The sequence below is a fragment of the Phyllopteryx taeniolatus genome, chromosome 5, assembly GCF_024500385.1.
Source record: "Phyllopteryx taeniolatus isolate TA_2022b chromosome 5, UOR_Ptae_1.2, whole genome shotgun sequence".
NCBI classification, from domain to species: Eukaryota; Metazoa; Chordata; class Actinopteri; order Syngnathiformes; family Syngnathidae; genus Phyllopteryx; species Phyllopteryx taeniolatus.
In genome coordinates, this window is record NC_084506.1 from 6,943,814 (window position 1) to 6,957,345 (window position 13,532).

General features: G+C 41.1%; 1 protein-coding gene across 1 annotated transcript; it reads left to right on the forward strand.

Annotated features, from left to right (window-relative positions):
- The first annotated feature begins 916 nt into the window (after positions 1–916).
- LOC133478181 (troponin I, fast skeletal muscle-like) lies at positions 917–6,234 on the forward strand. The gene is made up of 7 exons (XM_061773923.1): positions 917–1,006; positions 1,480–1,516; positions 2,890–2,929; positions 3,508–3,636; positions 4,390–4,479; positions 4,807–4,980; positions 6,125–6,234. Exons 2-7 carry the CDS (start codon positions 1,509–1,511, stop codon positions 6,200–6,202), a joined length of 519 nt encoding a protein of 172 aa, XP_061629907.1. The 5' UTR covers positions 917–1,006; positions 1,480–1,508; the 3' UTR covers positions 6,203–6,234.
- Positions 6,235–13,532: the final 7,298 nt, after the last annotated feature.

A 13,532-nucleotide genomic window follows, 5' to 3' on the forward strand; every position in this document is an offset into this window, starting at 1 on the left:
CAGAGTTTGCGTCTGCAGATCGCCGCCAAGTGGCGTCGGCTAAGGCGGCGCACGTGGCCCGCGCTGGACCTCGCTCCCGGTAAGAGGACGACATCGTCGTGTTTCCGGCCACCGCGTCACGCTGGAGAATTTTCCAGCGTATTTGAGAAAGTTTTCTCATCCTGTTGGTGTCATCCAATCCTCTTCTGGATCATCCAAATGCTCTCGAGCAAACTTCAGACGGGCCTGGACATGTACTGGCTTCAGCAGGGGGGCACGTCTGGCACTGCAGAATTTGAGTCCCTGCATGGCAGCGAAGTGTGATTGTAGCCTTTGTTACTTTGGTCCCAGCTCTGTGCAGGTCATTCACTCGGTCCCCCCCCCGTGTGGTTCTGAGATGTTTGCTCACCGTTCTTGTGATCATTTTGACTCCACAGGATGAGACCCCAGATTGAGGGAGATTATCAGTGGTCTTGTACGTCTTCCGTTTTCTAACAATTGCTCCCACAGGTGATTTCTTCACACCGAGCTGCTGAGCTATTGCAGATTCAGTCTTCCCAGCCTGATGCAGGTCTACAATTGTGTTTGTGGTGTCCTTTGACCGCTCTTTGGTCTTGACTGTTTGAGGTTGTGGACAGGTGTTGTTCATACTGATAACGAGTGGAGGACAGAGGAGCCTCTTAAAGAAGAGAGCCACAAATCTTGCTGGTTCTAGGTGACCAGATACTTATTTTCCACCTTGTGATTTTTGATTGATTGATTTATTATTATTTTTTTTCGGAACTATCTAGGTCAGCGGGATGAAAATGGTTCGGGAGCGAGGGTGGGCGGGTCTCGGTGTTTGGTGGCGCCGCCCGCTGCACGCTCGCGTGACCATCGCGAGGGTGGGCGCGGCTGACCAGATTGCCGACTTTGCTGTCCCGCGTCTATAAACGCTTCTTTTTTTAATCGCACGCTCTACTTCCCGTTTCCTCCTCTTCATCGTCGTCGTCATCTTCAGTCGGTCTCACGGTTAGCACACTCACAGGTCAGAATTTTTATTGTTTCCCTTTGACAATTCGTCCTTTCGTCTTTCGATGCTAATGAGCATAAATGTCAAATATTTGTTGTTTTGTGTGTTCAAATTGACCTTTTTGTCCTTTCAATCAGGACGTGTGTGTTTGTGAGAGAGTGTGCACGTGTGTGTATGTGCAGGTTTGTGTGTGTGAGTGTTGTATATGTTGTATATTTGTGTATGTGTGCGTGTATTTTGTGAGTGTGTATGTGTGTGTGTGCGCGCGCCATGCGTTCGTTTGTTGGCGTTAACGGCTTTGGCGCGCATGCTGGACGCCATGTTGTCCGGCTGTCCCGGTGGCCTTTCGCAGCGCGCCAATTTTCTGACACCCCGTGGCGCTGCCCGAATTAGCTGTTTTGCGGTCGCAGGTGCAGGTGGTGCAAAAGTGGGCGGGGCTTCCTGTCCCCCTGCCGCCAGTTTGTCTACTGTTGTTTTTTTGTCTTTAGGCAGACGGCGAACAACGAGAGCAGCCAACATGTCCGAGTGAGTCAAAAATCCTCCAATCTTGACCATTTAACTTCTTTTTTAAATAACAAAATTATATCTAACTATAAGTACCTTTTAAATAACTAACACTAACAATAATTAATTAATAAAACGAACTGATTAATTCATTGAAATTATTTCTTATACATTTTTTTCAACTTGAAATCTTTTTTTTTTAATAATGATTTGTATAACCTTTTTTGAGAATACATAAATAACTTTAGAAACATTTTTAAAAAATAATTCTTAAAAAAAAATAACTAACATTTTATCACTTTAAAATTTTTTTTTATCACAATAAACTTTTAGGAAGCTTATTCAATATTTTTTTATATACCTTGTAATGCACATTCTTAAAATAACTTTATTTTTACAACTTTTAACTTTATTCGGGAACCATCTAATAACTTTTTAGATTGCGTTTAAAACTTTTTCAATATTTTTATATAACTTTTTATTACGGTTTTATAACTTTTTTTGTAATTTAATAGACATATTTTCAAATTGACTTAAGTAAAAGTTTTCATCTTAAGTTTATAAATACTTCATTTCATATTTTTGACAACTTTGGTAACTTTTTAGAAGTTTTAAAAAAGAAAAACATTTGGAAGTATTTTTATTTCCTTTTTTATTAACTTTTCGAGTGAGTCAACTTTTTTAGAACCCTTTTAAATAACTTTAGCTATAAAAATTTCCTTATTACAGTAAACCCCCTTAACAAATCGCCGTCCCTCTCATATCACAGAATAATATTTTTGTAAGTGTTATTCCAGTTGTTATTCAATTTTTTTAATACTGTTTGTCCAATATTTTTTCTGTAATCCATTGCTTTTGCTCTCAATATATTTTTTGCTTCAATGTTTTTGTATTGTTTTGAAACTGTGTTTAAAGACCTTATCATCTTCTTTAATGCTGTGAATGCTATTAAAACATGCTAGCTTATTTCCATTTGGCGGATTTTCACTTATGGCGGGGACGTCTGTGTTACCGTACTTAAAAAAACAAAACAAGTCTTTGTTACTTGTTTTAAAAAAATAAATAAAAATTTAAATCCATTTTAGTAACAGTTATAACATTTTCTTATGAGTTCATAAATATTTCTTTTTATTTGATAATTTTTTTTAGCTATAGTATGTTGTTCATTCTCATCAAAGTTAGTAGTTTTTTGTTACGCTAAAAGCTAAAGTATTCAGGGAAAAAAAATCCATCTCCAATTTCGTTGAATCCCCCCAAAATTTAGTTTTACGGATAGAAAATATAAATGGATAAGAGAGAAGAAATGAGCAGAACGTGCTTTTCACAGTACACTGATGCTATGCCAAACTGTCAGCATGAGGCAAATTTCAGCTCATTACGACTTCATGTTGCAGGTCAAAGAAGATGACGTCGAGTCGCCGCCATCATCTGAAGGTGAGCTGCCGCCGCTAACGATGCTACTGATGCGGATTATGCTAATAGTGGTAATGATGCTACCGACAGGCGGCACGGCGGGCGACCGGTTAGCACATTATGCCTCATACAGTCCTGAGGACCGGGGTTCAAATCCCGGCCCCGCCTGTGTGGTGTTTGCATGTTCTCCCCGTGCCTGCGTGGCATCTCTCCGGGCACTCCGGTTTAACTCCCAAATCCCCAAAACATGCGTGGTAGGTTGATTGAAGACTCTAAATTGCCCGCAGGTGTGAATGTGAGTGAATGGTTGTTTGTTTTTATGTGCCAGGCGATTGGCTGGCGACCAGTTCAGGGTGTACTCGCCTCTCGCTCGGAGAGAGCCGCGATAGGCTCCAGCACGCCCGCGACACGCGTGAGGAGAAGCGGAACGGAAGATGAATGAATGAATGAATGTTACCGACAGTTATGACGCTAACAATGCTAACGATGGTATCGATGCAAACGATGCTACCGATAGTCATGATGCTACCCTTGCTAATGATGCTAATGACAGGGGTGAATTTCATTGGCTGTGACCACCTCTCCCCTCCCCCTTGCAGAGTTTGATGCTTCAGATCGCCGCCAACTGGATCGAGCAGGAGAAGAAAGACCTCGACGCGGCCAAGGAGGCCCACATGGCCGAGATGTGCCCCAAACCCAACCTCAGCGGGGACATGGCCAGCCTGGTGGTGAGATAAGCCCCGCCTCCTTGCTGCTGACCAATAATATTGCTGTTAAAAAAATAAAATACAACACTTTCACGTGTTCTAAAATGCCAAATGTGGATGGGAAAAAAAACATAAACGTGTTAGCCTTAGCCTGGTAGGAGAACATGCGAAACAATGTTAGCTTCATTATTAGCATTAGCCTGCTTGTACGCTAAACACAAATGGGGAACCTGGAAAAGCGTATCTGCATTGTCATAAGTAGGGATTTTCAATACCACTTTTTTTCATAACAATACCAGTACGAGTATTCACTGTTGGTCGCTATCATCCTTATATGGATACCCGCTATCGGTACTCGCCCATTCATAGTCATAATTGTTTGCCCGCTAAGATGCTAAATAGTGTTAGCATTTTTGTTAGTGCTCGACCGCTAACTGGCCAAATGCGAAAATGTTTCATATTCATAAATGTTCATGAGGCTCAGCCTGCAAAAATGCTGAACGCAAATGGAGAACCTGAGAAACAGCGGTAGCCATGTCATGACCATTAGCTTGCTAAGATTCTAACTCGTGTTAGCATTTTCTCAAGCCTTTGCCTGATAACAGATAACAAATGGAGACCCTGCAAAACAATGTTAGCATGTTCATTAGCCTGCTAGCATTAGCAGTGAAGTGGATTTACAGTTGCGTTCAAAGTTCACATCACGATAAAATAATGCAGAGTTTATGTTTGTGTTTATTTTGTTAGCACGTGATTTGATTTGTTTACGGGCAGGATATCTGCAAGAAGCTTCAGTCGACCATCGACAAGATCGACGACGCCCGCTATGACATCGAATCCAAAGTGTTGAAGATCGACGTTGAGGTGAATATTGTTCTTGAAAAAAATTTCGTTACAGCCAAACCACCACAGTTTTCTGCGGTTGTGTGTTTTTAATGAGGAAAAATAGTACCACATTGTACTATATATATATATATATATATATAACACAATTAAACATTTTTTTTAAATTGTAAAGCGATAAACTGGTTTTATGACGCATAATTAATCCGAAAGTCTCTCACACACACACACATATTACAGAAGAAATTAAACTTGTAAGTCAAGGCGCCACCGTAATCAACGAAACGGAGCGTGTTGACTGTGAAGATGTCGAAAAGTCATTCGACGTCTGGCCGTCTTTCGGATCAGATCCAGGACCTGAAGCTGAAGGTGGTGGAACTGGCGGGCGTGAAGAAGCCGGCGCTGAAGAAGGTGCGCATGTCGGCCGACGCCATGTTGCAGGCGCTGCTGGGGGGGAAACACAAGACCACCATCGACCTCAGGTCCAACCTCAAGCAGGTCAAGAAGGAGATCAAGGAGGAGGTGAGTCAAGAACCCAACCAGAACCAGAAGTCATTGCCAAACATTTACAACACGAACAAGTCCTCTTGTACCAATGAGGAAGTTCAGTTCAGTTAACCAATTGAGTTGGTTCTGTTTGATTTACTCCAATCCCTTTTGATATTGTTTCATTCGAAACAATTCAGAATCGTTTTTGTGATGTTTCATTCAATTTTATTTGATTTCATTCCATTGGTTTCAGAATTGGTTCTGTGTTCGATTCAGCCGATATATATATATATATATATATATATATATATATATATATATATGTATCAGTTAAATTTATCGGTTCAGTTTACTTATAAGTAAAATGTGGTTTTGTGCAGTCGATTCGATGAGATTAACAAAACTCAAAATTAAAATTGATTTTAGCTTACTAAAAGTGTACTTACTTAGTGTACTGAGAACCCAAAATGGGTTTGCAGTTCGATTTGATTTTAATCTGACTAAGTTCACTTCAGATAACAGTGGATTTCAGTTTAAATTTAATACAGTCCTGTATGGTTTATTTTAATGGGAATACATTCAATTTGATTGAATTTCATTTGAATCAGTTCTGTTATGTTCGATTCCGTTTGGCTCATCTTACTTCAGCATACAATTGTTCCAAAACCGGTTAAATTCGATTCAGTCTTGTGTGGTTTGACTCTGTTCAGTTGAATTCAGTTAGGCTCAATTTGGGTTGATTTTATTCGATGAGATTGAGTTGAGATTCACCACAGTTTTGTGTGGCTCAGTTCAGTTCGATTGCATTTGATACAACACCGAGTTCACTTCAGAATAGATTCCACTATGTTCGATTCCGTTTGGTTCAATCCAATTCTGACTTGGTTCAGTTCGATTTCACTCAGTTAAGATTCAATTTAGTTCTTTGTGGCCTCGATTCAATTGAAGCAAGTCGACTTCAGAGTAGGTTCGATTTGATGTGACCCGATTTGATTGAGTTCAGTTCGTATTCAATTGACTGCAGTCTTGATTCGGTTTCAATTCCGTTAAAAACAGGTGACATGAGTGTAAATGACATCAAAAGTAATGAAACGAGTCACACGCCATGAAGACGTGAGCTAAGGTTAGCCTGCTCATGCTAACGCTAACGCGTGCGTTGTGTCGTTGTCCGCTTCAGCCCACAGAGGCCGTCGGAGACTGGCGCAAGAACATCGAGGACAAGGCCGACAGGAAGAAGATGTTTGAGACCTCCTAGAAACAAAACAAATAAATCCTGACACATAATAATTGTTCACGAAATAACTTTTATTCTCATTTGGACGGCAAATGTTTTTCGTATTGGCTAGGCTCATCTTAAAACTAAAAATGATTCAATCATTCATTTTAGTTTGCTTATTTTAAAGCTAGTTTTCAATTTGGAAAACATATGACACGTGAAGGAAAAACTACAACAGTGAAGATTGTGAAATAACAATAAAATAAAAAAATAAGTGAAAAAATATAGTAATAATAACCACGGGAATTAGTAATAAAATAATATGAAATAAAAACAAAATATAAATATGAATCATTAAAATATAAAATAAAATGTAGTAGGCCTGAGTAAAATCTCAAAACAGAATAGACATGGAGGAAAAACTACAATTAAAACTTAAATGGGTAAAGATACAAATACAAATAATAATAATAATTTGGAATACACATGATTTCAAATGCAATATAACTTGTAATGATTACATTTTAAAATACAATAAAATGTATTCAGTAAAATTTCATGAATCATTTTCAATGTAGATAATAATACAAATATAATGTGAAAATCAACGTGGAATGTGGAAAAAATACTAATAATAACGATAATCATAGTAATAATAATAATCCAAATGATTTAAAACACAAATAAAATGTCAATAGTAATCACTGAAATGTAAAATAAAATAACAAGCAGTAAGTAAGATTTCAGGAATCCTTACAATGTAGATTAATTAAAAGACAAATCAATTGAAAAGCATAGTCGAAATTGAAAATCATTCAAATGAAGAGGAAAATAGAAACATTCAATATGTTTTCATTTAAAATGTAGACTAGTGATATGCTCATTAACGCTTAAGTCGAATGAAAATGGCAAGTTTTAAAAGGAATAATCAAGAAATAAGAAATGCTACAAGGAAATCAAAAGACGCAAGTTCATCTAGGCGAAAGATCGGCAGGCGATGGCGACGGCGATGGCGATGGCGAGCCGAGCTGGACTCGAGGGCGGCCGGCCCGTCGGCCTTCCGTAAGGGGGACGTACGCATCGCGTCTATAGAGCGTCGTCCTCCTTCAGGTGAGGTCGCCGGCCGCTTTCGCCTGATTCAAACTAACATTGTCTCGTAGATGCTGCTTTCTTTTTCGGGGAAGTCCTCCTCATATTTTGGCATATGAAAGCTCTCCAAACATGCTCTTAAGATTCTTTTCTTTTCACGTACCGTGTAATGGTGTTGGGATGAGCGTTTTGACTTCCATCAAGTAAAACTTGATCAAATTTGGCTTTTCACCAAATGGCCTGTGACCTTGTGACCTGGTGACCTGGTGGTTGGACAATGGCAAGTCCAGAAGAATTTGATGCGTTCTCTCTCCTTGGAGACAGCCTGAAGACTTGGAATATTCTGGAAAGAACTTCAAATGACACATTCATCACGGCTGCAATTTGATGAATGCAAAACATCTCGAGTTTTTTCGGGTCCTTCATTCAAAGAGATTTTGTGGTCCCGATAAGCACTTAGCAAAATGATGAATTATTGAATTTTGTTTCTGTTCTGACAGGGGGGGGCGGGGGGGGGGGGGGGGGGGGGGGAAATGACCTCGAGCCGCAATTTTTAATTTCATTTAATTTTGCTGGTATATACTGAATGTTTTATCTTTTGTTAAATCACATTAAAATGAAATAAATTACAACAAAGCAACGGCAGTGGCAAGTTTTTGTTTTTTACTTTTTATTGCTCGGTCTCCTCTAAAAGTAATCAAATAAAGTGAAATACAACACAAGTTGCTTTTTACTTTGGGACATCACATTACAGTACAATTAAATACCATTTAACTTTGTTAATTGTTTTTAATTACTTCTGAGAAGATAGTTGTACACAATACGTTCAGTCTTCACTTGAAGATTATAAAATGAAATAAAATAACATTTACCATAAAAGAAAATCTTTTTTGGAACTTCACTTTTTTTACTTAATGGCATCACCCTACAGTACAACAATTAAGTAAATCACTTGATTTTGCGTGCGAATGGTTAGAGCGTTTGCCTCACAGTTCTGAGGACCGGGGTTCGATCCCTGGCCCCGCCCGTGTGGAGTTTGCATGTTCTCCCCGTGCCTGCGTGGCTTTTCTCCGGGCACTCCGGTTTCATCCCACATCCCAAAAACATGTGTGCTAGGTTAATTGAAGACTCTAAATTGCCCGTAGGTGTGAATGTGAGTGCGGATGGCTGTTTGTTTCTATGTGCCCTGCGATTGGCCGGCAAGTTCAGGGTGTACCCCGCCTCCTGCCCGACGATAGCTGGGATAGGCTCCAGCACGCCTGCGACCCTTGTGAGGATAAGGGGCTCAGAAGATGGATGGATGTCAACTAAACATGTCGTCGTCGTGGTCGTGGTCGTCGTTGCGGCCGCGTCCCAGCGTCTGATCCCGCAGATCGCGTTCACCTGGCTGGAAGGCGAGAAGATAACGTTGGCGGAGCAGAAGGAAGCTCACCTGGCCGAACGTTGCGGGCGCTGCTCGGGGGCAAACGCAAGACCGCCATCGACCTCAGGTCCGACCTCAAGCAGGTCAAGGACGAGGTCAGAACGCACGCCCGCATTCTCGGCATTCGCGTCCGAGGGGGGAAAACAAAGACTAAAAAAGTCTTTCGTCGTCACATTCTCACACAAACTATACAATAAAGTTTTCATTGTTGGCTTCATTTCAATTGATCTAACCCTCCATTCACATATCGTCATCGTCATCATCATCAACGACAATAACGATAATAATAATAGCTATTAAAATAATACAAGTCCCCGTTGATCGCTAACATGGTTTAGTTCATGAAATCATCAATTATAATAACCACAAATATCATGAAACTAATCAAATATGAAAAGATGATTTAGTACACCCAAAAAAATGTCCATTCAACTCAGAAGTGAATGAAGAAAGCAGCAAGACTTGAAAATAAAGAATAAAGTACAAAGATGAATTATCAATGAGGGTGAAAAATAAGTGTGAAGCGCAATGGACTTGTAGAGTTCGTTTTGTTATTCCACAAATAACATTCTGTTGTTGCTTAAGTCATCAAATGTTGTTTATACGGTGTAACGTACATATACATACTTTGTATGTAAAATATGTAGCGTTAAGCAAAATGGCCGACTTCCTGTTCAACGTTGGGTGTGGTTCCTTGAGTCTTTTTTTTGCACATCTTGTCGTCATGGACGTGTCCAGCCAATTTGGTGTCGATCCATAAAACCGGTGTCGGGGAGCGTCAAATCGTCATTCAAGATCACGTCGATTCGTAGGTCACACGAGCTCAGGTTTCATTTTTCCAAATACTCTTAAAGACTCATTGGCGCCCCCCTCGGGCAGCTTTGTGAATGCGGCCTCAGGAATCAAATCCCTGAGATGATTGATCTCCTGCAGGTGGACAGAAAGAAAAGCAGGAAAGCAGGCATGCACGCACGTTTGCATTTGTTCAAGCAGGCACTCAGTGAGACGAGCTTGTTTTGTTTATTTTTTGCTTTCGATTAGCATTAAGTTTCCAAATATTTTGATTCTATATTGCATATACGCATGACCGTATTCTATTTAGAAATATATTTGAAGCACTTTGTGAAAAGTGCTACTGCATATAAATAATACTTCCTTAGTTACTCCTTACACGGTGCTGGTCTGCCAGGGGTGGAAGGTTCTAAGGTTTCCAGCACAATCTATCTTTAACCTTCTTGTCGGCCCCCGGAGGAGCACGGAGGGTGTGAGGAGACACCGCCAGGTTATATTCGGACCTTCAGCCTCCGTCAGCGCATTTAAGCTCTATAAACACCTTTTACACCCAGAAGAACCACAAATCGGTCCGCCGGTGGTCCGATCGTGTTCAAGCAGAACTTCGGCCTTGTCATGGAACATTGGACCAACTTCTTCTGTGGTTCTTCTCATGATAGACACGCCTACTGAATTTCATGTTGCTGAGTGAAATTGGTGTCTGACCTCGAATGTGAACGTCACCAAATTCAAATTTGGGTACCAAGTGGAAAAAAATCTCGACAACAAATTCACTTTTGAAGGCCCCCCTATGGAAATGGACAAATGACCCCACGATGGTCGCATCAAACCAAAATGGCTGACTTCCGATCTCTTTTCAGGCATGGGTCCAAGAGACTTTTTTTTTGTGTGGGTCTACTCATGATAGACATGCCGACCAAATTTCATGTTGCTTAATCGTGCCCTTCGAGTGCTGAAAAAAAATAAATAATAATAATAACGTATGAGCTGAGTTATTCCGACGTAAGCCAATATGGCGGACATGTTGCGGAGTGTCTCAGGCTTGGCTTCTTAAGACTTTTGTGGGCCTAATCATGATAGAGGCGCCTACCAAATTGCATGCTGCTCAGTGCAACTATCGCGCTGGGGATCAAAAACAAACAAACCAAAACGATTGAGAAACAAATGAATTTCCTTGACAAGTTTGGATTTCATAGGTCAGCTGCGGGTTCTAGACTGTTCTCTGTCATGGCCTCACATGTGGACACGCCCCCAGGGTGGTTCAGGCACGTTTGGAAAGGTTAATTGTTCGATTATGTGGGGTTACCTAAGCAACACATCTGGATCAGTCAGGCCTCGGAGGATCCCAGTTCAAAGGGCAGGAGGCTCTGAAGCTTCCAGAAGAAAACACTTGTGTGCAGTGACAGATTTGACAAGAACTCCAGCAGTCACGAGTGAGGTGTTGGAGCGCCCCCTGGAGGAGGACACATATGGACTTGAAGCCTCATTTGTAGGGACATGACGTGTTTGGCCAGGAGAGGGCGTCTTTGGTCTGCTGTTGACGTGTGAAGCTCTCAAACAAATGATCCAACTCTGATGGCGTCATTAACCAGAAGATATAAAGGAAGCTCCACGCCACCGTGGACGAGAACCACGAGGACCCACCTGTGATGTCAGAAGCCCATTGTGAGTCCTCGTCAAGTTCTGCTGGCAGATCATCTCAGTGAAAGTTCTTCTTCTTCTTCTTCTTCTTCTTCTTCTTCTCATCCTCCTCCTCCTCCTCCTCCTCCACCTCTTCCTCCTCCACCTACGTCCTGAGGATGGTCTTGTGACCAGCATTAATGTCATTCCCATCCAGGTCGTCATGGACCTCCACCAAAACCCTTGACCAACATTGAGGAGATCCCTCAAAAATGTGGAATGTCTGGTCCCTCACAACGTCACAGGAGAGGATGGAAAACAAAATGGAGGAGGTACCTCCAAAATGTTGGAACGTCACAAGAGAAGATGGGCAGCAACTTTAAGGAGGTCCCTCAAAAATGCGAGCAAAGAAGAAAAACGCAGAGAAGCAACCTCACATGTTGGAACAGCGACAACATTGAGGTGGTCCATCATCCACATTGGAACATCACTGGAGAAGACAGACAACATCGCCGTGGGAGGTTCTACTCAGCTGGTGGCTCGCTCAGAACGAGGAACCAATCGAAACGTCCCGAGAGCAAAGTGCAGCTCGGAAAGCTTTCGGGAACCAGATCTCACTGGGAAAAACATCCATTTAGACATCGCCTCAGCTGCGAGGGACGAGCGGAAAATGCGCACGACTCCAAAGCGGGTCAGCGTGCCCACCTGCCGAGTCGTCACGGAACATCTGCTGGCTGCGGAAACATTTGAACTTTGGCCTCTGCTACCTCAATCCTCTTGCAGCGGATGCCCTTGAAAATCTACGTTGTCAAACGTCTTCTGAAGCTTTTGGGAGCTCCTTCAACTCACCATGTGTGCAGCTGTTAATCTAAACGTTCTCAAATCTTCGCATTCAGAACTTCTTTTTGCCCTCTCTCCTGCGCCATCATCTGGTGTCCAAGTCACTTTGGATGCAGACGAAATGTCCTAAAAGTTGCTTTAATGTCCCCTCAGATGACATGTGGACCCTCGGAAGCAGGTCGCCTTCCACAAGCGTCACGTGACCTGCCGGGCTGCAGAAGACAAGACGTCACAGACCCTCTGGAGGAGCTTCATCAGGTGTGTGCGTATGGTCTCTTTGTTCCCACGCGAGCATCTGGTCCAACCCGAAGCTCAGTGGACTTTTTAGCTTTCAATGGTGGAACTTCAGGGTTGCTGTTTTCAAAAACCGGCAATGAGTCTTTCACATCTCTCTGGAGATATTTTGGCCCACTCGTCCTTGCACAATTGTTTGAATTCAGCAACACCAGAGGCTTTTCCAGCATGAAAGGCCTTTTTGAAGGTCATGCCGCCATTTTAATCAGATTCAAATCCAGACTTGAATTAGGCACCTCCAAACCTTTTTTTTTTTAAGCCATTCAGAAGTTGACTTGTTTGTATGTTTTGGACCGTTATCCTGCTGCAGAACCCAAGTGTGCTTCAGTTTGAGGTCACCAACTGATGGCCGAACATTCTCCCTCAGGATTTTCTGTTAAAGAGCAGAATTCATGGTTCCATCAATCACAGCAAGTTGTCCAGGTCCTGAAGGAGCGAAGCGGCCCAAGACCATCACATTACCACCACCGTGTTTGACTGTTGCTATGATGTTGTTTTTCTGAAATGCGGTGTTACTTTTACGCCAGATGTAACCAGACACACACCTTTCAAAGAGCTCAACTTTCATCTCGTCATTCCATATAATATTCTCGGGAGTCATTCGGATGTTTGTTTGTTTGTTTGTTTGTTTTTCTTCCAAATATAAGACAAGCCTTTATGTTCTTTTTGGTCAGCACTGGTTTTGGCCTTGGAACTCTGCCATAGATACCACTTTTGCCCAGTCTCTTCCTTATTGTAGTCATGAACTCTGACCTTAAGTGAGGCAAGGCAGTCGTTTGCTTTGGTGCGTCAGGGCCGAGGAGGCGGCGTCACGGGGGTCGCTCGGCGTTTACGAGTCGGGACACGACCGACGGGCGTCCTCGCTTTTGCTGGAGAACATTCTTCTCCAGAAAAAATGTTAATTGAAATGGTTTTATTCATTTTTCGTTGTATTATTGTTTAAATTATTTTGATACAATTGAATACTTAACTTTCTTAAACATAATATACTAAAAAGTCATAAAATAATCAAATAAATTTTTTTACGTTTCTTATGTTATAAAATAATTGATTAATTAGTTTGAATTGCATAAATTATAATAAAAATTCAACTAAAATTAAATTGAATTATTTTATTATTAAAATAAACTATTTTTTAAAATATATTTATATATTTATTACCCCCCTCAAATAGGTTAATAAAAAATGTTATTACATTTGTTTTTTAAATTTATTCATCCACTTAAATAATTGATTAATTGAGTGATAAATATATTACTAATAATAATAATAATAATTTAAATAATTTTATTTATACATTTTACAATTTAT

Excerpts from the sequence above, each read along its gene's own strand:
- LOC133478181 (XM_061773923.1), top strand. Across the intron at positions 4,480-4,806 it reads TGTTGAAGATCGACGTTGAG|ATCCAGGACCTGAAGCTGAA; the intron begins GTGAATATTGTT and ends CTTTCGGATCAG. Across the intron at positions 4,981-6,124 it reads AGAAGGAGATCAAGGAGGAG|CCCACAGAGGCCGTCGGAGA; the intron begins GTGAGTCAAGAA and ends TGTCCGCTTCAG.